The sequence below is a fragment of the Stegostoma tigrinum genome, chromosome 5 (genome assembly GCF_030684315.1).
Source record: "Stegostoma tigrinum isolate sSteTig4 chromosome 5, sSteTig4.hap1, whole genome shotgun sequence".
NCBI classification, from domain to species: domain Eukaryota; kingdom Metazoa; phylum Chordata; class Chondrichthyes; order Orectolobiformes; family Stegostomatidae; genus Stegostoma; species Stegostoma tigrinum.
In genome coordinates, this window is record NC_081358.1 from 385931 (window position 1) to 410019 (window position 24089).

General features: G+C 40.9%; 1 protein-coding gene across 1 annotated transcript in view; it reads left to right on the forward strand.

The window, feature by feature from the left end:
- LOC125452095 (eukaryotic translation initiation factor 3 subunit E) overlaps positions 1–24089 on the forward strand; it is a 190440-nt gene that overhangs the window by 118883 nt on the left and 47468 nt on the right. The window contains exon 10 of the mRNA XM_059645759.1: positions 16386–16495. Coding sequence (XP_059501742.1) covers positions 16386–16495 — 110 coding nt within the window. The remainder of the gene's footprint in view (positions 1–16385; positions 16496–24089) is intronic.

Consider the following 24089-nt stretch of genomic DNA (forward strand, 5'->3'; position numbering starts at 1 on the left):
AAAGTTTGTCCCTATCCACCCTATCTAACCCTCTGATTATTTTATGTTTCAATTAAGTCACCGTTCAACCTTCTTCTCTAAAACGAAAACAGCCTCAAGTCCCTCAGCCTTTCCTGGTAAGACCTTCCCTCCATACCAGGCAACATCCTAGTAAATCTCCTCTACACCCTTTCCAAAGCTTCCACATCCTTCTTATAATGCGGTGACCAGAACCGTACGCAATACTCCAAGTGCGGCCACACCAGAGTTTTGTACAGCTGCAGAATAACCTCTTGGTTCCGGAACTCAATCCCTCTATTAATAAAAGCTAAAACACTGTATGCCTTCTTAACAGCCCTGTCAACCTGGCTGGCAATTTTCAAAGACCTGTGTACATGGACACCAAGATCTCTCTGCTCATCTACACTACTACGAATCTTACCATTAGCCCAGTACTTTGCCTTCCGGTTACTCCTACCAAAGTGCATCACCTCACACTTGTCTGCATTAAACTCCATTTGCTACCTCTCAGCCCAGCTCTGCAGCTTATCTATGTCTCTCTGCAACCTACAGCATCCTTCGTCACTATCCACAGCTCCACCGACCTTTGTGTCGTCTGCAAATTTACTAACCCATCCTTCTATGCCCTCATCCAGGTCATTTATAAAAATGACAAACAGCAGTGGACCCAACACCGACCCTTGCGGTACACCACTAGTAACTGGTCTCCAGGATGAACATTTCCCATCAACTACCACCCTCTGTCTTCTTTCAGCAAGCCAATTTCTGATCCAAACTGCTATATCTCCCACAATCTCATTCCTCCGCATTTTGTACAATAGCCTACTGTGGGGAACCTTATCGAATACCTTGCTGAAATCCATTTACACCACATCGACCGGTTTACTCTCATCTACCTGTTTGGTCACCTTCTCAAAGAACTCAATAAGGTTTGTGATGCACGACCTTCCCTTCACAAAACCGTGCTGACTATCCCTCATCAATTTATTCTTTTCCAGATAATTATAAATCCTATCCCTTATAACCTTTTCCAACACTTTACCAACAACTGAGGTAAGGCTCACTGGTCTATAATTACCAGGGTTGTCTCTACTCCCCTTCTTGTACAGGGGAACCACATTTGCTATCCTCCAGTCATCTGGCACTATTCCTGTAGACAATGACGAGTTAAAGATCAATGCCAAACGCTCGGCAATCTCCTCCCTGGCTTCCCAGAGGATCGTAGGATAAATGCCATCCGTCCCAGGGGACTTATCTATCTTCACCCTCTGTAGGATTTCTAATACCTCTTCCTTGTGAACCTCAATCCCACCTAGTCTAGTAGCCTGTATCTCAGCATTCTCCTCGACAACATTGTCGTTTTCTAGAGTGAATACTGTTGAAAAATATTCATTTAGTGCTTCCCCTATCTCCTCTGACTCCACACACAACTTACCACTCCTGTCCTTGATTGGGCCTAATCTTACTTTCGTCATTCTTTTATTCCTTAAATACCGATAGAAAGCCTTAGGGTTTACTCTGATCCTATCCGCCAACAAGTTCTCATGTTTCCTCCTGGCTCTTCTGAGCTCTCTTTAGGTCTTTCCTGGCTACCTTGTAGCCCTCAAGCGCCCTAACTGAGCCTTCACATCTCATCCTAACATAAGCCGCCTTCTTCCTCTTGACCAGAGATTCCACCTCCTTCGTAAACCACGGCTCCCGCGCTCTACCGCGTCCTCCCTGCCTGACAGGTACATACTTATCTTGGACACACAGGAGCTTTTCCTTGAATAAGCTCCACATTTCTAATGTGCCCATCCCCTGCAGTTTCCTTTCCCATACTATGGTCCCTACATCTTGCCTAATCTCATCGTAATTGCCTTTTCCCCAGCTATAACTCTTGCCCAGTGGTATACACCTATCCCTTTCCATCACTAAAGTAAACATAACAGAATTGTAATCGCTATCACCAAAGTGCTCACCTACTTCCAAGTCTAACACCTTGCCAGGCTCATTACCCAGTACCAAATCTAATGTGGCTTCGCCCCTTGTTGGCCTATCTACATACTATGTCAGGAAGCCCTCCTGCACACACTGGACAAAAACTGACCCATCTATAGTATTCGAACTATAGTGTTCCCAGTCAATATCTAGAAAGTTGAAGTCCCCCATGACAACTACCCTGAATCTCTCACGCCTATCGAGAATCATCTTTGCTATCCTTTCCTCTACATCTCTGGAACTATTCGGAGGCGTGTAGAAAACTCCCGACAGGGTGACCTCTCCTTTCCTGTTTCTAACCTCAGCCCATACTACCTCAGTTGACGAGCCCGCAGTGGATTAAGGATATTCAGCACAGCTTGGTCCCTTTTAAATCTTTCCCCTCACGTTAAACCTATGCCCTCTAGTTCTCGGCTGTCCCACCCAGGGAAAATACCTTGGCTGTTCACCTTCTTTCTCAACCCAGTCGTGATTTTATGAACCTGTATAACGTTACCCCTCAGCTTGATACTTCCCTGATACTCCAGCGAAAATAGCCCCAGCCTATTGAGCCTCTCCCAATAGCGCTTACTCTCCAATCCTTGCAATATCCTTGTAAATCTTCTCCAGTTTCACAACATCCTTCCTATAGCAGGGAGACCAGATTTGCATGCAGCATTCTAAAAGTGGCCTGACCAATCTCTGTATAGCTGCAATATGACCTCCCAACTCCTATACTCAATGCACTGACCAGTAAAGGCAAACATACCAAATGCATTCCTCACTATTCTATCTACCTGGGAGTCCACTTTCAATGAATTATGAACCTGCACTCCAAAGTCTCTTCATTCAGCAACAGTCCTCAAGATCTTACCACTAAATGTGTAAGTCCTGCCCTGAATTGCCTTTCCAAAATGCAGCACCTTATATTTATCTAAGTCAAACTCCGTCTGCCAACCCTCGGCTCATTGGCCTGTCTGATCAAGATCCTGTTGAACTCTGAGGTAACTTTCTTTACAGTCCACTACTTTGCTGATTTTGATGTCATTGGCCAACTTATTTATCATATGTTCTCATCAAGTGTATATAAACAATAAAGCAGTGGACTCAGCACTGATCCATGTATCACACCACTGGTTCCAGACCTCCAGTCTGGAAAGCAGCACTCCTCCTCCTCCACCCTATCGTCTCCTGCCTTCAAGCCTGTTCTGTAACCATATGGCTAGTGTTCCATGCATTCCGTGTGATCTAACCTTGTTAGTCAGTCAGCCATGCAGAAACGTGTCAAATACCTTAATGACATTCAAATAGATCATATCCACTGCACTGCCTTCATCAGTCCTCTTTGTTGCTTACTCAAGAAACTCAATCAAGCTAGTGAGATGTGATTTCCCCATGTACAAAGCTGTGTTGACTATCCTCAATCCATCTTTGCCTTTCCAAATACATGCAAATCCTGACCATCTGCATTCCCTCCAGGAATTTGCCCACCACTGATGTCAGTTCTTTGAAACTTTTAAAACCTCAGACTGATGAATTTTCATTGTATGTGGAAAATGTTGTAAGTGTCACGAATTTTAAGGTTTAACAAGCTTCAACAAATCTACCTGTTGCAGAGATATTCATCTATGCCAGCATCTGTAGCTCTGGCCATGTAAGCCATTAACGACGAGACAGAAAAGACAAGTACGATGAATATTATAATAGGTGATTCAGTGTGCAGGCGGAGTGGGAAAATCAGATTTGTAGCAGATCCCAAAAAAAGAAATTTGTGAAATGTCTACGAGATGGTTGTTTTGGTGTAGCTTGTGATGGAGTCCACATGGGGACAGGTAGTTCTGGATTTGATGTGTAAGGAGGCTGATTTGATCTGGGACCTTAGGTTGGGGGAATTCCAAGAGGGCAGTAACCATAATATGATGGAATTCACTCTGCGGTTTGAGAGGCAGCACCTGGAATCAGATGTAACAGTATTATAATTGAGTAATTGGTGACTACAAAGACATGAGGAACGAGCTGGCCCATATCCCCCCAAACATTTCTTATTCATGGACTTATCTAAATCTCTTTTAAGTGTTGAAACTGTACCTGTATCCACCACTTCCTCAGGAAGTCCATTCCATACATGAACCACTCTGTATAAACAAATTGCCCCTCAGGCCTTTTTGAATATCTGTTTTCCCTGACCTTTTAAAAATAAGTCCCCTAGTATTGAAATACCCCACCCTAGGAAAAAGACACATGCCATTCAACTTACCTGTACCCCTCGTGATTTTATAAACCTCTTAATCCCCTTCACTGTGAGAAAAGTCTCAGTCTATCCAGCCTCTCCTTGTGACTGAATTGAAAGGGAACCTAACCAGGAAGTTGATGGAGCAGCAATAGCAGGAGTTTCCAGGGTGAATTCATCTCAAGGTGGAAGAAATATACTGATGAGAGGACAAGGGGCAGCTCGCTGACTCAGTGGTTAGCACTGCTGTCTCACAGCACCAGGGTCCCAGGTTTAATTCCAGCCTTGGGTGACTGTCAATGTGGAGTTTGCACATTCTCCCCATGTCTGCATGGGATTCCTCTGGGTGCTCCGGTTTCCTCCCACAGTCCAAAGATGTGCAGGTTAGGTGGAGTGGCCATGCTAAATTGCCTATAGTGCTCAGGGATTTATAGATTAGGTGGATTATAGTGGGATGAGTCTGGGTGGAATGCTCTGAGGTTTGGTGTGGACTTGTTGAGCCGAAGGGCCTGTTTCCACACTGTAGGGATTCTATCTATCTATCTCTCTAACATAACCATGGTTGTCACAGGAAGTTAGGGACAGCATTAATGCAAAAGATATGGTGAAGATTAGTTGGAAGGCTTTAAGAACTGGCTGAGGACAAATAAAAAAGCAACCAGGAGGAACAGATGAAATATGGGGGTAAGCAAGCTGGAATATAAAACATTGCAAGTTTTTTTTAAAAATGTACAATAGGTAAGAGAGAACATTGGCTATTGCAAAATGAGGCTGGGGAAATATAAATGGGGAACAAAGAAATGGTGGAGGAATTTAATAGATACTTGGCATCAGTCTTCATGGTGGAAGACGGCAATAGCATTACCTGAACTTTGAGAGTCGGGGGTGGTAGTGAGTACAGTAACCATCGCCCAGGAGAGGTGCTGGGGTAGCTGAAAAGTCTGAAGGTGGGTAAACCAGCCTGGCTGTAAGTACTACACCCCAGCGATTTGATGGAGATGGCTAAGGAGATTGTGGAGGCATTAGTAGTGATCTTTCAGGAAATTGCTGGGGCCATGGGAGGTCCTAGAGGACTAGAAAATGACATTAATAACAACCCTATTTTAAGAAGGAAAGAGAAGTTATAGACCGGCTATCCTGATGTTGGTTGTTGCTCAGATTTGAGAGTCTGTTATTAAGGATATGTTTATGGAGTATTTGAAGGTATTTGGTAAAATAGCTCTGAATCAGCACTGCTTCTTCAAGAGGAGGTCATGCCTGACAAATCTGTTAAATTCTTTGAGGAGGCATTGAGCAAAATAAACAACAGAGAGCCACTGTATGTGATCTATTTGGATTTCCAGAAGTCCTTTTGACACGGTGCTGCACAGGAGGCTGCAAAAGGGGGTCAAGTAAGTGTTAAGGGCAAAGTAATTGTCTGACTGACAGAAGGCGGAGAGTGAGGATAGAGGGTCTTTTTCAGGATGGCAGCCAGTGACAAGTGGAGTTTCGCAAAATTGGTATCACAATGATTCACACTATCCATTAATGATCTGGAAGTTGGAATTTGAGGGAGTTGTCGCTAAGTTTGCAGATGACACAAATAGAGTTGGAGGAAGAGATAGTGTTGAGAAAGAAGGAGCTGCCAAATGGCTTGGGCAGATGAGGTGAGTAGATAAAGAAGTGGCAGGTGGAATACGTTGAGGGAAAATATGAGGTTATACACTTTGTTGGGAAGAATAGAGGTGTAGACTATTTTCTATCTGGGGAAACGTTTCAGAAATCTGAAGCATCAAGGGACTTGGGAGTCCTCATTCATGTTCCCTTAAGGTTAACATGTAGGTTGAGTCGGCAATTAGGAAGGCAAATGCAGTGTTAGCATTCATTTTGAGAGCGCTAACATAATGCTGAGGCTATATAAGGCTCTGGTCAGTCCATATTTGGAATTTGGAAGCAGTTTTGGGCCCTGTACCCAGCGAAGAATGTGCTGGCATTGGAAGGGGTACAGAGGAAGTTCACAGGAATGATCCTGGGAATCACAGGATTGTCATATGAGAGGTGAGACTCTTGGTCTGTACTTCATGGAATTTAGAGGGTTGAGGGGACTTTTCATTGAAACTTGCAGAATACTGAGAGGCCTGGATAGAGTAGACAAAAACCAAATTGCTGGAAAAGCTCAGCAGGTCTGGCAGCATCTGTGAAGAAAAAAAAATCAGTGTTAAAGTTTCATGCCTGGTGGCCCTTCCTCAGATCTCTGAAGAGTGGACGTGGAGAAGGCGTTTGCACGAGTAGGAGTACTTCAGGCCTGAGGGCTCAACCTCCAAGAGAAGAGAAGACCCTTTGGAACTGAGATGAGGAGGAATTTCTTCAGTCAGAGGGTGTTGAATCTGTGGAATTTATTACTGCAGAGGACTGTGGAGACCAAGTCATTGAGTGTCTTTGAAACTGAGATTGATAGGTCTTGATTAGTAAGGAGATCAAGGCTTACCGGGAGAATGGGATTCGGAAACATGCCATCCATGATCAAATGGTGGAGTAGATGAGCTGAATGGCCTAATTCAACTCCTGCATCTTATAATTTATTAATATGTGGAAGAGAGTGAGGAGCCACAATGCAGCCAGAGTAAGTGGGAAGAAGTGGAGAATTTTTAGAGTTCAGGGGGCATTGGCATGCAAACAATCCCAGCTGTACTTTAACACCTCCAAGGACAGTTGTTAAAGTATTTAAACATTTAGTAATTTTAGAAATGTTTATTAATGGCTTATAAAGCATTTTCAAAAAATGATGTTACCCATCGTTGAACTGAAGGCTTTCCTCAAGGGGCCTATCTTCAGCTCCGGATCCTCGGATGTATTGCTTAATCAGCAGCATATCTTGCCAACTGCAGGAAGAAGAGGAAGTCTTCGCTACAATCTTTGGACATGTTAAGTGACTGTTTTTTTGGCCAGTCAGTGATGGACATTGCATCTTTGTCACTGAGAGGAAAACGAGAACATTGACATGTAAAGTTGATCTCCTAGATCCCTTTATTCTTGTTGTCCTATTTACAGTGTTCTCATTGCTCACTTCATAATGTTAATTACATCTGCCGTCATCAAGCTCACTCAAATTTGACTTTAACCTTTCTCTGACCATTCATTATATCTGCAAACTTGTACACAATCTTCATTTTTTAACCCAAATTAATGTGATTTAGATTAGCAGTGAAAAGATGAGTCCCAACACCACCTGATTTTCCTTCTCAATATTATGTTGTTGCTTTTACTTCGCTTTGCTATTTCTAAGTTGGAGGCCTTGCAATATCTTTCATTTTGCTTGTCCCTCTTTCCTAAATTGAAACTTGCAAATTAGGGACATTTGGCAGACTTGTATCAGATGTCATTTTCTCATTACACTGCCCTTATTAGAACATAGAACATAGAACAATACAGCGCAGAACAGGCCCTTCGGCCCTCAATGTTGCACTGACCTGTGAACTAATCTAAGCCCCTCCCCCTACACTATCCATCATTATCCATTCTCAAAATGGGTATCGTATGCATTAATAGTTGGTGCAAGAGATGATTTGTTGCACCAGGCTCTGTAGTGTCAATGCCCAATATGTCACCCCTGATCATTGTCACCATTCACCAGCTCTTGTGCTTTGAGTAGGCTGGTTAAAGTTCTAGCGCTCCAGATGTTGACCTACCTAATGATAAAGGTATTTTTCAACTGCTTGTTTTTGTCTTGTAGAAACTAAGTGAAATTAGAGCTCATAGGTACCAGCATAGCACTTAACTGTGACCACCTTTTGACTGTTTGACATCATGGCTCTCCAGATATTCTCCTAGTGACCGTTTGAACATGAAGGCGCTCTTGAAAACTACCGAGGCATTCCATTCCAGGTTAAGCACCAAATGGAGGTCAATGCTGTAATTGAGAAATCCCTCAGTGCAGAAAACACTCTCTGCCATGCACCCATTGGCAATGCATAAGTTCATAAGTGGTGTATTTGATGAAATCCCATGTCTGTTACTGGGCCTTGGTTCTTGTTTTCTGACTACCAGGGAGCCTTTGTGTCATCAATCTCAGATCCGCTGGTGACTGTAGCATTTGCTGCTGAAATCTGCGGGCATTCTTGCCACCTCATGTCACTTTTAATTCAGATTATTCTTAAGCAACACTTGTCAGCTTATCACTTGCACACAGAACCTGCCCTCACTCATCAGTTAAGAAATGGAATAGTAGCTGTTTAAAACAAAATACTGATCAAAATTAAACAGTCAAAGGAACCGACTCTGGCTGATCACTTATAAGAAAAGAATTTCCTCATTGCCTATCATTTTGTGAACTTTTGCTGCACCAAATCACTTGGTAAAATCACAAAACTGGTGAAGTGGATCAGTTGAAAAGAAATGTGTTTGCTGAATGCTGTGGCCTTTGTTGCTTCGGCTCCATTTGGATTGTGTTTTGTTTTTAAAATCAATTGAAAAATAAGTGCTGGATTTAACCCTTCTAAAAGGATGTAAATAGTACTTTGCGTGAGCTGTGGTTCTGTTGGAAGCATTCTTGCCTCTGAGTCACAAAATTCTCGGTCCAAGTGTCTTTCCAGAGCTTGAGTACAAAAGTCTGCCACTCTACTGCAATGTGAGTGCTGCATTGTTGCACATGCTGTACTTTGGTTGAGATGTTAAACCAAGGTCATATCTGTCCATTCTGTTCAATGTGCAAGTTCCCATGGTTGTATTGCTGGAAAAGAGCAGAACACTTGCCCCTTTTGTCCTGAGCAATATTTATCCCTTGAAAAACACGACTAAAACAGATTATTTGGTTGTTATCACATTACTCACTGTTTTGGAAACTTGCACTGTATAAATTGGCTACCTCATTTGCAACATTACGACAGTGACTGCACTTCGGAAATATGTCATCGTCTGTATAGTGCCTAAAGTTGGGAGTGGTCTGAAAAATGCTACGCATGCTAAACTATTACTTTAAATTAGACTTAAAAATTCTTGTGACATATTGGAATGCTATCATAAAATGACAATTATTTATTCAGTGCATGGTGTATTGAGTGATTAGATATTCAGGCCTGCTTCTATTAAGTAACTTATTCCATTATCCTGTACACTGCAACTAATGTGATGATTTCTTCCTCGTATGTGCTTTTTTTTCATTTTTGTCTCTATTGTATATATCAAAATTCTACTGAGAGCTATTGATTTGATATTTTGTGACCAAGGCCTTAGTAAATTCTGATTGCAAGCTATCATTATCTTTATTTGCTCCAGTTCAATGATAAATCAATCAACTACCCAAATCAGGGGCTTAAGAGGGATTTGCTGCCATGTGGATGATAAGTTATGATAATGCTATGGTCGCACCAAGACCACTCTAGCAACTGAGTTTTATTTGCGGCTTCCATCATTTGAGCAGGCAACATGCTGCAGAGCTAATCTTGTGTCAATCACATGCAATTGTGCAAAGTTCTGTTCAAATGTAAGCTAAGAAATATAGAACATAGAACAGTACAGCATAAATGATCATTACTACAACAGGAGAAAACATTTTTCTAAGTGAGCAAATATAATGGCATTTTTATTTTAAAAGTCAAGAAATCATATTGGTGATCTCCAACAGTACATGAATATCTCTGAAGCATTATCTTTGAAAGCAGGAAATTGAGCTTTCCAGTAAGTACATCATCATTCTTTCGGAATCAGTGTCAGTCTGCAACCTTGTTCCTCCGTCCCTTACAACAACAAAACTTGGGTCTATGAACTGTATTATTTAAAACAAAATTGGATTGGATTCAAATAGTGACACCAAGGCAGGCCCCTCCACCTGAAACCAAAATCAGAAGATGGTAGATACACTGCATAACTATAGGGCAGCTCGTGTGGAGAAGACAGATAAATATCAGTTTCAAGTATGTCGTCTTCAGAGCTGCTTCTATTGTCAAAACTCATCCACATTTGAAAGGCTCATTCTTGTCTTTGGGGACGCCAGGTGTTTCTAGCATTTTCTGCTTCTCTGGATACTAATACTATCTTTGCCACCAAAATTTCTTTTTCTGATGATGTTCAGATTGATGTAGTATTACACATTCTTTATCTTAACTGAATCAGTCTGTCACTCTTCGGTGTACCTTAGAAATATGAAGTATGATTGTGTTGCTTGTTAGCGGTTTTGACTGTCACTTACTTTATGTAGATTGACCTGGGACATATACACCCGTCTCAATTTTCAGTTTTCCCTTTGATAGGTTTTTCATCAAAGTTGGAAAAAATATATACCGTGGTAGCAAGGTACTTGAATTCTACAGTGGCTTTCATCATTTTAGGATGACACAAAATGAATTATGTAGATGGCAATGAAGGGTGCTAAAAATGCTCTTCTCTTCAAATAGTTTCCTTGTATCTGCACTGAAAGGTGAGTTGGGCTTCTTAACATCTTGTGAAAGATGGTATTTTTAACAATGTCAGGCATCCTTAATTTTGCACTAACATACCCACTTAAATGCACCCTATTCTGCATTTTGGGCCTATAATTCACAGCCTGGGGCAAGAAGGCTACCGCTGAGTCAAATTTGACTGTGAAATGCAGAGGAAACTGCATGGTCTGTGTTCCCTGGGAAGGATCTGTGTTGAGAACTTGTTTTAAATTCAATAAGAAATTCTGAAAAATGTCAATAGAGGCCAAGATTTGAATCTGGCAAAAACAGCTGAACTGAGTCAAATCAGAGAAACCTTGTTTAATTTTGTAATCAGAATTGGTGGATATGCAAGACCCCGAAAGAGGTGGTTCCAGCAACTGGGGCTTGTGATTTTCTCTCTCAAGCTGTTTTTGCTTACACTGAGACTTTAAATATTAATAATGTAATTGGGATTTTAGGTCATACGACACTCTTATTTTTCTGATTTATAAAGTGCCCATAAGATTATAATGGAAAATGAAGAAATGAGCGTAGCTATCTTTCAGCAGCAATAATTGGTGCATGTTTGTGTGTTGAGGAACTGGGTTTGTGGTTGTGGATAAGGGAGTGCCAAATTGGAATACATGCATTTGTTTTTCGAGCATTCCATTGTAACAGGGCCGAATGACTGGGAGCGTTGTTGTATGAAGGGGCGGACGATTGTCTTTATTTTAAAAGATTTCCAATATCAAACTGTTCTGTTGTATGATGATGTCACATTGAGTTTGGTTTTTTTATAGACTCAGTGAGGAGACTGCAAAATCAAGGCCTGTGTTGAGGCTTGGGGTGGGAACCAATGCAAAGTGAATGAACTGAAAGGGGACTAGAGAATAGGGCCATTAAGACTCAGAGGAAGAGCAGGCAGGGTGTGGTTACTGATCAACGTGGATCTGGTGGCCTGAAGTACATCTGTTTCAATGCAAGAAGTGTAACAGGTAAGGCATATGAATTTAGAGCTTGGATTAGTCCTTGGAAGAATGATGTTGTTGCTATTACAGAGACTTGGTTAAGGGAGGGACAGGATTGGCAGCTTAACATTCCGGGATACAGATGTTTCAGGCAGGATTGAGGGGTATATGAAAGGGTTGGGGGAGTTGCACTCCTTGTTAAGGAGAATATCACAGCTGTACTGCAGGAGGACACCTTGGATGGCTCATACAGCGAGGCAATATGGGTAGAGCTTGGGAACAGGAAGAGTACAATTAAAATGCTTTGGGGTTTACTGTAGGCCTCCCAACAGCCAGCAGGAGATGGAAGAACAGATATGTAGGCAGATTTTGGCAAAATGTAACAGTAACAGGGTTGGTGTTGTTGATGATTTTAACTTCCCATATATTGACTGGGACTCACTTGGTGTTTGGGGCTCAGATGTGGCAGAGTTTGTAACGAACGTCTTGAAACAGTATGTAGATAGTCCAACTAGGAAAGGAGCCGTATTGGACCTCGTACTGACAATGAGCCTGACCGGGTGGTTGATGTCTCAGTCGAGGTGCAGCTCAGGAATAGTGATCACAATTCAGTAAGCTTTAAGGTACTGATAGATAAAGATTGGTGTAGTTGTCTGGTGAAGGTGCTAAATTGGGAGAAGGCCAATTGCAACAGTATTAGGCAGGAACTGAAGAATGTAGATTGGAAGCAGATGTTTGAGGGCAAATCAACATGTGGTATGTGGGAGGCTTTCAAGTGTAAGTTGCTCGGTGCTCAGGACCGGCACATTCTTTTAAGGATGAAGGATGAAGGATAAACATAGCAAGTTTAGGGAACTTGGATAGCGACAGATATTGTGAGCATTATTAATAAGAAAAAGGAAGCACTTGTCAAAGCTAGGAGGCTGGAACACACGAAGCAAGGTTGGAATACAAGGAAAGGCGAAAGAAACTTTTAAGCAAACAGTCAGGAGGGCTAAAAGGAGTCATGAAAAGTCATTGTCCAACAGTATTAAGGAAAATCCCAAAGCTTTCTATACATATGAAGAGTAAGAGGGTATCCAGGCAGAGGGTTGCCTCACTCAAGGACAGGGAAGGGAATTTGTGTGGAGTCAGAGGAAATGGGCAAAATATTAAATGAGCTATTTGCATCAGTATTCACCATAGAGGAGGACTTGGTGGATGATGAGCCTGGGGAAGGGTGTTTAGGTAGTTTGGGTCCTGCTAAGATCAAAAGGGAGGCGGCACTGGGGGTTTTGAAGAACATTAAGGTAGACAAGTCCTCAGGACCTGATGGGATATCTCCCAGAATACTGACAGAGACAAGGGAGGAAATCTTTGTATCTTCATTGGTTACTGGGGAGGTCCCAGAGGATTGGAGAATAGCCAATGTTGTTCTATTGTTTAAGAAAGGTGTAAGGGATAATCCAGCTAATTACAGGCCAGTGAGACTTGCGTCAGTGGTAGGGAAATTATTGGAGAGGATTCTTCGAGCCAGGATTTACTCTCACCTGGAAATCATTGGGTGTATTAGCGAGAGGTAACATGGTTTTGTGAAGGGGAGCTTGTGTCTCACTAAATTGGTTGAGGTTTTTGAGGACATGACAAAGATGATCGATGAGAGTAGGGCTGTGGATGTTGTCTACGTGGAGTTCAGTAAGGCCTTTAACAAGGTCCTGATGGCAGGCTAATATAGAAGGTAAAGTCACACGGGGTCAGTGGTGAGCTTGCAAGATGGCTAAAAATATTGCTTGGCCATAGAAAACAGAGGGCAACAGTGGAAGGGTGCTTTTCTCAATGGAGGGTTGTGACGAGTGGCATTCCTCCGGGATTAGTGTTGTGACCTTTGCTGCTGTTATATATATATATATATATATATAGATGATTTGGAGGAGAATGTAAATAGTCTGGTTAGTAAGTTCGTTGATGACACAAAGGTTGGTGGAATTGCGGATAGTGATGAGGATCGTCGAAGGAAACAACAAGATGTAGAACAGTTGGTGACTTGGGCAGAGAGATGGCAGATGAAGTTTAATCCAGAAAAATGTGAAGTAATGCATTTTGGAAGATCTAACCCAGATGAAAAATATACAGTAAATGGCAGAACCCCTAAGAGTACTGATAGGCAGAGGGATCTGGGTGTACAAAGAAACAAAGAAACCCACAGCACAGGAACAGGCCCTTCGGCCCTCCAAGCCTGCGCCCATCAAGATCCTCTGTCTAACCTGTCATCTATTTTCTAACGGTCTGTGTCCATTTGCTCCCTGCCCATCCATGTACCTGTCCAAATATATCTTAGAAGACGCTAACGTGTCTGCATCTACCGCCTCAGCTGACAACACGTTCCAGGCGCCCACCACCCTCTGTGTAAAGAACTTTCCACGCATATCTCCCTTAAACTTTCCTCCTCTCACTTTGAACTCATGACCCCTAGTAATTGAGTCCCCCACTCTGGGGAAAAAGCTTTTTGCTATCCGCCCTGTCTATAGCCCTCATGATTTTGTAGACCTCAATCAGGTCCAACCCTCAATCTCTGTCTTTCTAATGAAAATAATCCTAATCTATTCAACCTCTCTTCATAGCTAGCACCCTCCATACCAGGCAACATCCTGGTGAACCACCTCTGCACCCTCTCCAAAGCATCCACATCCTTTTGGTAATATGGCGACCAGAACTGTACACAGTACTCCAAATGTGGCCGAACCAAAGTCCTATACAACTGCAGCATAACCTGCCAACTCTTGTACTCAATACCCTGCCCAATGAAGGAAAGCATACCATATGCCTTCTTGACCACCCTATTGACCTGCGTTGTCACCTTCAGGGAACATTGGACCTGAACACCCAGATCTCTCTGTTCATCAATTTTCCCTAGGACTTTTCCATTTACTTACAAGTTCTCCCTTGAATTTGATCTTCCAAAATGCATCACCTTGCATTTGCCCGGATTGAACTCCATCTGCCATTTATCTGCCCAACTCTCCGGTCTATCTATATTCTGCTGTAATTTCTGACAGTCCCCTTCACTATCAGCTACTCCACCAATCTTAGTGTCATCAGCAAACTTGCTGATCAGACCACCTACACCTTCCTCCAGATCATTTACATATATCACAAAGAACAGTGGCCCCAGCACAGATCCCTGTGGAACACCACTGGTTACAGGTCTCCAATTTGAGAAATTCCCTTCTACTACTACCCTCTGTCTCCTGTTGCCCAGCCAGTTTTTTATCCATCTAGCTAGCACACCCTGGACCCCATGTGACTTCACTTTCTCCATCAGCCTGCCATGGGGAACCTTATCAAACACCCTACAGGTAGACAGGTCACTGAAAGTGGCAATACAGGTGGAAAAGGTAGTCAACAAGGCATATGGCATGTTTGCCTTCATCGGCCAGGGTATTGAGTTTAAAAATTAGCAGGTAATGTTGCAGCTTTATAGAACCTTAGTTACGCCACACTTGGAATATTGTGTTCGATTCTGGTCGCCACACCACCAGAAGGATGTGGTGGCTTTGGAGAGGGAACAGAAAAGATTTACCAGGATGTTGCCTGGTATTGGAAGGCATTAGCTATGAGGAGAGCTTGGAGAAACTTGGGTTGTTTTCACTGGATCAGTGGAAATTGACGGGGACCTGACAACGGTCTACAAAATTATGAAGGGCATGAAAGAGTCAGTTACCAGGGGCCATGGGTTTAAGGGGCAAGATTTAATGGTGATGTACGAGGCAAGTTTTTTTACACGTAGGGTGGTGGGTACCTGGAACTTGCTGCTCAGAGAGGTAGCAGAAGCAGATACTATAGTGACTTTTAAAGGTCGTCTTGACAAATATGAGTCGGATGGGAATAAAGGGATACGGTTCCCGGAAGGTAGGGGGTATTAGTTGCGACAGGCAACATGTCGGTGCAAGCTTGGAGGGCTGAAGGGCCTATTCCTGTACTGTAATTTTCTTTGTTTGCTTAGACTTCAAAGTTACAATTTACTATATATTAGTATACACAGCATCATTTAGTATTAATCATTGGTACACCAGGCTGTGGCTTGTATTGATGTGAGTTAAGGACTAATCTCACATCGTGTCTTCATGTCTCAGTGCTTTTCTCTATCTCTTTGAGAGTCTTGTCCTAGTGTCTTTGAATGTTTCTTCTAGTGTAGAGATTTCCCAGAGTGTTGTAACTCTGCCCGCATTGTGGCATTCATGCTCAATGATGTAAGGCACCATTACATCATCACAAGATTGCATCAGGATTTTAAATCCATTGTAAAACATTCCTCCTCCTTTTTATTAACATTGATTTAATAGTTACAAAGATTCTCCTAAAAGTTATCTATATACCTCACCTTACAACATTTACTGCATATTTTGTTCTTTTCTGTCCCACCCCTCCAATATTTAACTTGATGTGTACATCTGTGTTTGGTGGATGAAGAAAGCCTGTGACCAGGTATAGAAACATTTGAGATAAAGTTGGTGAAAAGCTTTGTTAAATCAGAGTCATTTGGTATGTCTGATCAAACTTGTGATGTAATCTCAGGACTGTGCTATAACCCTACATTGTTAGTGTTGAATACAGTTGTTTCTTTCCCCTACCAAGAAATGTAGTCTTATGATCCCAACACATGGTAGTGTCTAGAAAATATTCAGTTAATGTTGTTGCATTGTGGAACTTTTGGGGAAATAATGTTGTCCGATAACTATCATTTACTTGTAGGATCATTTGAATGAATGTAATGTGAATACTGCAAGGGTAATGATATATAGTTAGTTCAGTGATTTAATGTGATATTGAATAATATGTACATCCGTATTACTGTTTCTATTCTCGTTCCAGGTGCTTGTGAATGACTTTTTCTTGGTGGCCTGCCTTGAGGACTTCATTGAGAATGCCCGACTGTTCATCTTTGAGACATTTTGCCGCATTCATCAGTGCATTAGCATTAGGTACAAATATTTCTAAATCTCTCAATTTGCGCTGCCACTGCAGCTTGATAGCAAGCAAAACATTGATGACTTCACCTGGTAGATCCCCAAGAATCCATACCATGAGACTCTAAGGATGGCCAAGTTATTGGCTCCTGAGTAACCTACTCTTTTAAATGAATTGGTGCTGTTCCCTGTCAACTGACACGTTCAATTTGATGTAACTATGTTTTGCAATCTGTAATACCCAAAAAAATCAGACCCGATCTTGAAATCAATTGTGACTTATGGTGGTGACAAAGACCACTTCATGGAGAACCACATGTTTGAATATGTGGTACGTAGGCTAACTTAGCCTAGCATGTGTTTCTTCTTCTTTTCACTATGCATTTGAGGACAAAATAATTGTTTGAACACAGCTGAAATCTTGAAAACAATAATGTATGAGCATTTCATCTTATTTTTGATTCGTTTTTATGATAGTGATGATGCACTGTTTCAAATCAGTATGTGAAATCTTTTCAAAAATGTTCAAGGATCTCCCAGAATGTCAATGTTTTGCAAAAATACCCTCTAACACACCAACCCTCACTACCTATCAATTTAATTTGTCTGATGTGTACATTTGAAAGAAGAGAGACTACTGTTTCAGTGACCTTTGCTAAGCTTTTCTCGGAGCCGATTAAGAAGTGTGATCTTGACATCCTTGTGAGCTATTTGAAAGAATTGATATAGTTAAATTTACTGGTCTGGTTTGCTATTGAAAGCAGATTGCCTGGATCTAATTGTGTTCTCCACCACAGGATACGTAGATCATTTGAACTTGTCTTCAAGTAGCAACTGTTAAAACAATGCTAATCATGTGCTTGGAGTCACAATTATTTGTTAGCGGATGAAATGAATAAAAATGGACTCTGTCTCATTTGTTAGCCATCATTTCAGCGCTGAAAAGCATTCAGTTGTTCAAAATATATAGTAGAAAGTGTGAATAACTTGTTTGAAGCTAAATGGGTGATGGTGACTAGATGGGATAAAATCATTCACATTGCTTACCATGTGATTGAGGAAGGAAGTTGGCAGTTTATAAAGAGAAAGCATTTCAAGGTGTATCTGAAAGAGCCTGTTCTATCTGCACCTGCACCACCTGCCCCTAGCCTTTGCAAACTGTGAGGGGGCTAATAAGAGAATTGGGTCTTTTCAGTTTTATGAAGATGATGCAGGCCCTTTTTTAGTGCCCACATGCCTGTTTGTTGATAAAAGTTGTGGTCTGTAGTGAGAACTCCCTAGAGCTTGGACTTTCTAGACTAAGAAAGCAATTTTTTTTCAAGAACTGGATCAGTGTTTGGGCCCAACTTTCACAATAAATATCAACCGTTTGCGTGAAGGTATTAAGTGTAATATTTCCACATTTTTAATTTTGAGGGAATGAGTATGGTGAGGAGGAGGTAAGGATGCTTCAGGTCAATTTTAGACAAGTTGATTGAATGGGCAGATGCATGACTGATGTAGTACAGGATTGATAAATGTAAAATTTTCCACTGTAGAAAAAAGGTATGACTATTATTTAAATGGTGAAAATGAATTAATATTGATATATAAAGAGATCCAAATGTCCTTGTCCACTGGGTATTGAAAGTATGCAAGTGCAACAAGCAGTAGAAAAAAAATTTACCTTCAGTACAGGAGGATATGAGTACAGGAGCAAAGGAGTCTTAGTGATGAGACCACATTTTGTGTATTGTCTGCAGTTTTGGTCTCCTTACCGAAGGAAAAATATACTTGCCACAGAGGGAACTCAGCAAAGATTCACCAGTTTGATTCCTTTGATGGCAAATTTAGCCTATGGGGAGAGATTTGATCAGTATTCATTGTCATTGAGAAGAAATACAGGAAATTTCCATTAGAGCTGGACAGATGGATGCTGGGCTGATGTTCACCTTCGGGTCCATAACGTAGAATCACTCCTCATGATGTGATAGATCATTTTGGACTGAGGAGAGAAATTTCTCCACTTGGCGGGTGCTGAGCCTGTAGAATTGTGTACAGACAAAACGGGCCCAGAAACCATAACCACTCTCCCCGACATCAAAGACATTTCCGAAATGACTGCCAGACTACTCGGACCTCTTGGCATCAGGGTAGCCCACAAACCCATCAACACACTAAAACAGCAGCTAATGAACTTAAAAGACCCTGCACAGACAACAAACAAAACAAATGTCATCTACAAAATACCTTGCAAGAACTGAGACAAACACTACATTGGACAAACTGGCAGAAAGCTAGCCACCAGGATACATGAACATCAACTAGCCACAAAATGACATGACCCACTACCAGTCGTATCCTTACATACAGATAAGGAAGGACACCACTTTGATTGGGACAACACCTCCATCCTAGGACAAGCCAAACAGAGACATGCACGAGAATTCCTAGAAGCATGGCTTTCCAACCGGAACTCCTCCAACAAACATTGATTTGGAGCCAATCTACCATCCCTGAGAAAAAGAACAGGAAATGACATCACCAATGCAGAAAATGACATCATCAACCCATGGAAACCTAAACAGAGAAATAGAAAGTGGGACATAACACCAGCGCTTCATCGGCGGTTCACTGATGATGTTACCTAGAATGGTGACGAAACGTTTGAAAACGAACCTTCCAGCTCAGCGAGCAAACTCACATCCAGAATTGTGTACTGTAGAAGGTTATGGAGGCAAAGTCACAATTTTTTTTAAAAACTTAAAAATATTTATAAAGGCTAAATATGTTAAGGGGTTTGGAAGACAGCAGGAGTTTGACGTTGAGATAGAGTATCATCTATGCCCACGTTGAATAGTGAACAATGCTCAGTAGACCAAATGGCCTTTCTTGGGTAGGGATGTGATCAACTATTCTTGGGCATGTTTAGAAGTGACTTTTGTAATAAAATCGAAGTTTTATTATAAACCCTTTTACAACTCAGACCAGCTGTGTAGATCTTGGCATTTTTTTCCACAAAGTTTGGAATGCATGCGTTATTGATACATTTTGTGATGGTGGGTTTCCCATCACATTGCTGATGTCTATTTGAAAGGATGGGACTTTGACAGGAATCTTACAACATGTAATATAGAAGAAATGATCTTGAGCTGTTTTCCTTTTAAGTTGGTGGCTTTTAATTGTTAAAAGTAAATGGCTGACAAACAAGAATCTAAAGCTTTATTTTTAGCAGAACCTGCATGGCAAGAATGGATGCATTAAGGCTGGAATCATGATGTACGTCCTGTCTCACTTCGTTCCGTCCTGAATTTTGTCCGGTTCCTGGAAAATATGCCTCTCCATCCAGTGAAAGTAACCAAATAATGACTGAATAAATTTCTCAAGCTTTTTAACTTAAGATTTCAAAAGATGCTAAGAAAGACATAACTTGAGAAAATAGAAAACTACTTGTGCATCTTCCCATTGCCAATACTGCCACACTACTTGATGCTGTGAATAGCTATAAATGGTAATTTCTTTGAGCAGTCAAGCAGAAATGGATGACCTCTTTTTGAACTGGAAGAAATGGCATTTTACAAGACGTGCTTTGTGCTGTTCGGTATAACCACAAGGATGCTATTAGTCACTTCTTTTCCTCTGAAGTTAACTGAAAGAATACGCGACATCAAGTCTTAGTCTGACATAATTATATATTTCTAATATTAATACATCTTTTGATACATTGACTGCATGGCGTAAGCTACATGTTGGGAGAATTCGATTGCAGCAGATATTGGATGGTGTATATCATTCAGCACCTCAACAATTTTGACAGCTGGGATTTTTATAATCTTACCATGATGACTGCTGCTGAATTATAAACTGCAACTCGGAGGGTTGATGTTGGGGGAGGGTACACTAAAACTTCAAGTAATCAGCACAAAAGACATGTTGGACATAGTGGACACAAGCAACAAAGCTTTGAACAATTTAGGCAAGGTGGAGGATATAGTGCAACCCCTACCTTGTAAACAGTTCGCTCTAATTCAGACATGTTATGCCAACCTTTTGCTGTTTTTCACCACAGATTATAAAGTTGCTTTTTACAGCATGTTAAGGATGCAGGCTATATTACGGGAAGTTTGTGCTTCTCAGTAAATGACAGCAATAAACCAACCAAGCAATTCAGCGACTTATCCAACCAATTCTTCAAAGACCAATTAATTTTATCATTGGCACTTGTTCGTTTGTGCCCCATCACCTGCTGAGCTTCAGTAAAGTTCTGCTGTCTCTTGTTGCAACTGTCTCTGAAGTTCTTTTGTACTCAATCATTATGACAGAACCAAGTTGCCAAACGTAACACTAAATTAGAGCCAGTTTAAAAAAACAGCATTTGAGCCACTAATCAGAAACTAATTACTATGATGTTAAACCTGATAGAAATTTAATGTTTTCACAGGCTTCCCGAGTATTCCTGTGCTTCAGACTTATCAACAGCATTGGTTGTTATTGATAGTTTTATTCATGAATCTTAATGGATGAACTCAGACTACGAAATGATATTTCTCAATGTCATCAAGCGGCCAGAGGGTTAATTTTAATTGTGACAGTTTCTGTAACAAAGTTTTTTTTTGGAGAAACCAACCAGTGGCAGGTAAGGAGAAACCAAGGAGAGTTATCCAGGTTGGCGGGATGAGGTGGTGGTGAGGGATGAAAAGAATGGGACAAGCATTGACATGAAAAGGATGGAACTTTAAGCTAGTGCTGCTGTAATGTAACTAATTTCAATACAGATGTTTTACAAGTCCCTGCTCATTTCATGAATATTGATAAACCAAGCCAATCACTTCCCGAGAAGCTCTCAAATAGTTTCCCTTTTGCCAGGATGTTGAATGTGTTAATTTTCTGCTGGATGAGTAATTATTTCCTCCTCTTTTCATCTGACGACTGAAAATCTCCCATTGTTAAGTTAGCAACAGAAATTCACTGATAATCCAGAACATAAAATACAAAAACTACAACAACTTCCCCTGCAGATACTCTATCCCTTATTGTCCTGTCTCATAAATTTATAGAAATACTGCCATACACTCTGCCTCGGCATTCTTAAAGAAAAGCTTTACATTGTCCATCTGCAATATTTCTAAACTAGCGTCAATATAGCACTGATATCGTTGTTATGCCTGGAGCATAAAATGTTTCAAGGTGTTTTCAAATATCAACAAGCATAAAATGGATATAGATAAATAATTCAAATCTGAATTCAATTAAGTTTTAATTCAACATAACTGCTGAAATTTCATGGTGACAAAGATCAAGATTAACAATGTACTCCAAAGGCCTCCTTTTTAAGCAATGTATTTAGGAAAAGTTATTACCATATGTCACAGAGGCTTGTGGTTTGTAATCCGCTTGGCATTTCACTTTAATATTCTGAATTATCAACAAATTGCTGTCACCTTGTTCCCTTTATCAGTGGGAGATTTTCAGTAGTCAGATGCATGTGTTTGTGGAAGAACTCTCCTGGTTCATGTTAATTTAACATAAAATAAATCAAATAATTCTGTCTTTAATGAGACTCTGTTAGCAATGGTTTGGACATCTGTTGTTCATTCTTCCAGTGTAAAACCTGGTCTTGAACAGAAACACTGAAATGTTTGAAGCATTAACAGGTTTCTCAACCTTCAGGATTGATAGCATCCTGTTAGACAAACTATAACAATTTCAAGCAAGTGTTATCTAGGTCTGTAAGTAATCTATAAAGAAAACATTTTAATTATTGTTACCTTTTAATTATTTTTCATTGTAGTGTTACACTCAGCTATTTTGCACATTTACACGAGTCTTCATACCTTAAAACAAAGCATATTTGATATATATTGATCTTTTTGTGTGTTTTTGTACTGTTCGGGCTGCTTGAGTTCTTTGAAATTTTCTACGAGAACTCTTTATTTACACACATTATCTTCACTTACAATTAGCTTCTGCTTCACTCTAGATCTCGGTGCTTAATTAAGTGACTGACAATTATTGCATTTCCAGCATGTATGCTTCTGATAACTCCATTAGTCTACAGCTCCTCTCGGTCTTACTTTCTCTTTCACATGCTCTCTTCTCCACCTTCCCAGTCTGCATCTTTATCTCCATCGTATTTATATTCTAAATATCTCTGTCCGAATTATCAAGCGTCAGATGTCTTAGTGATGCTTTGGCCGTTCTCCATATCCTGTTTCTAAACTCATGCTAAAATCTATGATGTTCCAAATACTTCCTTCTATCCATTGAGTATTCTTCTCTTGATGGTTGTAAAGCTTGCTTTTACCACCTCTTTTGAGTAATGAATTCAAATTTCTATCGAGACAACAAAGTGTAGAGCTGGATTGTCACAGCAGGCAAAGCAGCATCAGAGGATCAGGAAAGCTGACGTTTCAGGCCTAGATAGGCTCCTCTGCTGCTTGGCCTGCTGTGTTCTTCCAGCTCTACACCTTATCTCAGATTCTGCAGCATCTGCAGTTCCTGCTATCTCTGAATCAAATTTCTATCGCTTTTTTTATTTAACAATATCAGTGTGATATGATTTCTCCTATAAACCCATGATCTGTTTCAACTATACACAGTCTCTTTTGTGGTGTTCTTATTTCATCCTTATGTCGATTTGATCCATATTCTGTCCTTGGGCTGCAGTGCAAGCAGCTCTTGATTTCAATATCTTTTGTTTAAGTTTCAAGTCTTGTGGACTGTTGACAATGTTTCTCTCTGTTGTGGGCGTTCTCAGTAACGCTAGGTATTTTGGTAGAAAGAACATGCACCGACAACATAAAATGAGTGGTATAAATCTAAAAGGAGTGCTAGAGTAAAGGAACCTGGGTGTATATATGCACAATTCATTAAAAATAACAGGAAAGGTAGAAGAATAATCAATAATTATGCAGTATCCCGGGCTTTATTAATAAAGAGTGTAGAGTACAAAAGCAAGGAGGTTGTACTTAAATTGTGTAAGATACTTATTAGACCTCACCTGAAGTACTGTGCACAGTTGTGGGTTCTACATGACAGGAAGGATGAGAATGCATTGGAGACAGTACAGAAGAGGCTTATAAGAATGCTTCCAGGAGTGAGAAATTTCAGTTATGAGGATAAATTGGAGAGGTTGAGACTTGCCTCTTCGGAGGGAGAAAGAGCTGATGAAACTTCAAAATCATAAGAGAGGTGGATAGAGAAGGGGCAAAATTGTTCCTGTTTGTGAAGGTTCAGGAACCAGAAGGAACAGATTTAAAGTGATTTGCGAAAGAAACAAATGTGACGTGTGAAAAAATTGAGGCTTTCAGAAGGGCATTAGATAGTTAGTTGAACAGAAACTCTGTGAAAGAAATATGGTTGGGGGGGGCGAATAAAAGGCAGAGAATCACACCAAGTCATGATGTTCGTTTGCAGAGCTGTTGTAAACGCAATGCGAGGTGTGGCCTTCTGTACCATAACATTTGTGATTATCTTATGAGACAGATATAAAAGTTATGTTCTCAGTCTCCACCCTGTCAGTAACTGACTGTGATGCAATGATGAGAATCGATTACTTAATTGCTGAGCATTTAGATCTTTGTTTGTCTTCACTGACACTTTTATCGTTTGCACTTTTCTCAGATTTGCT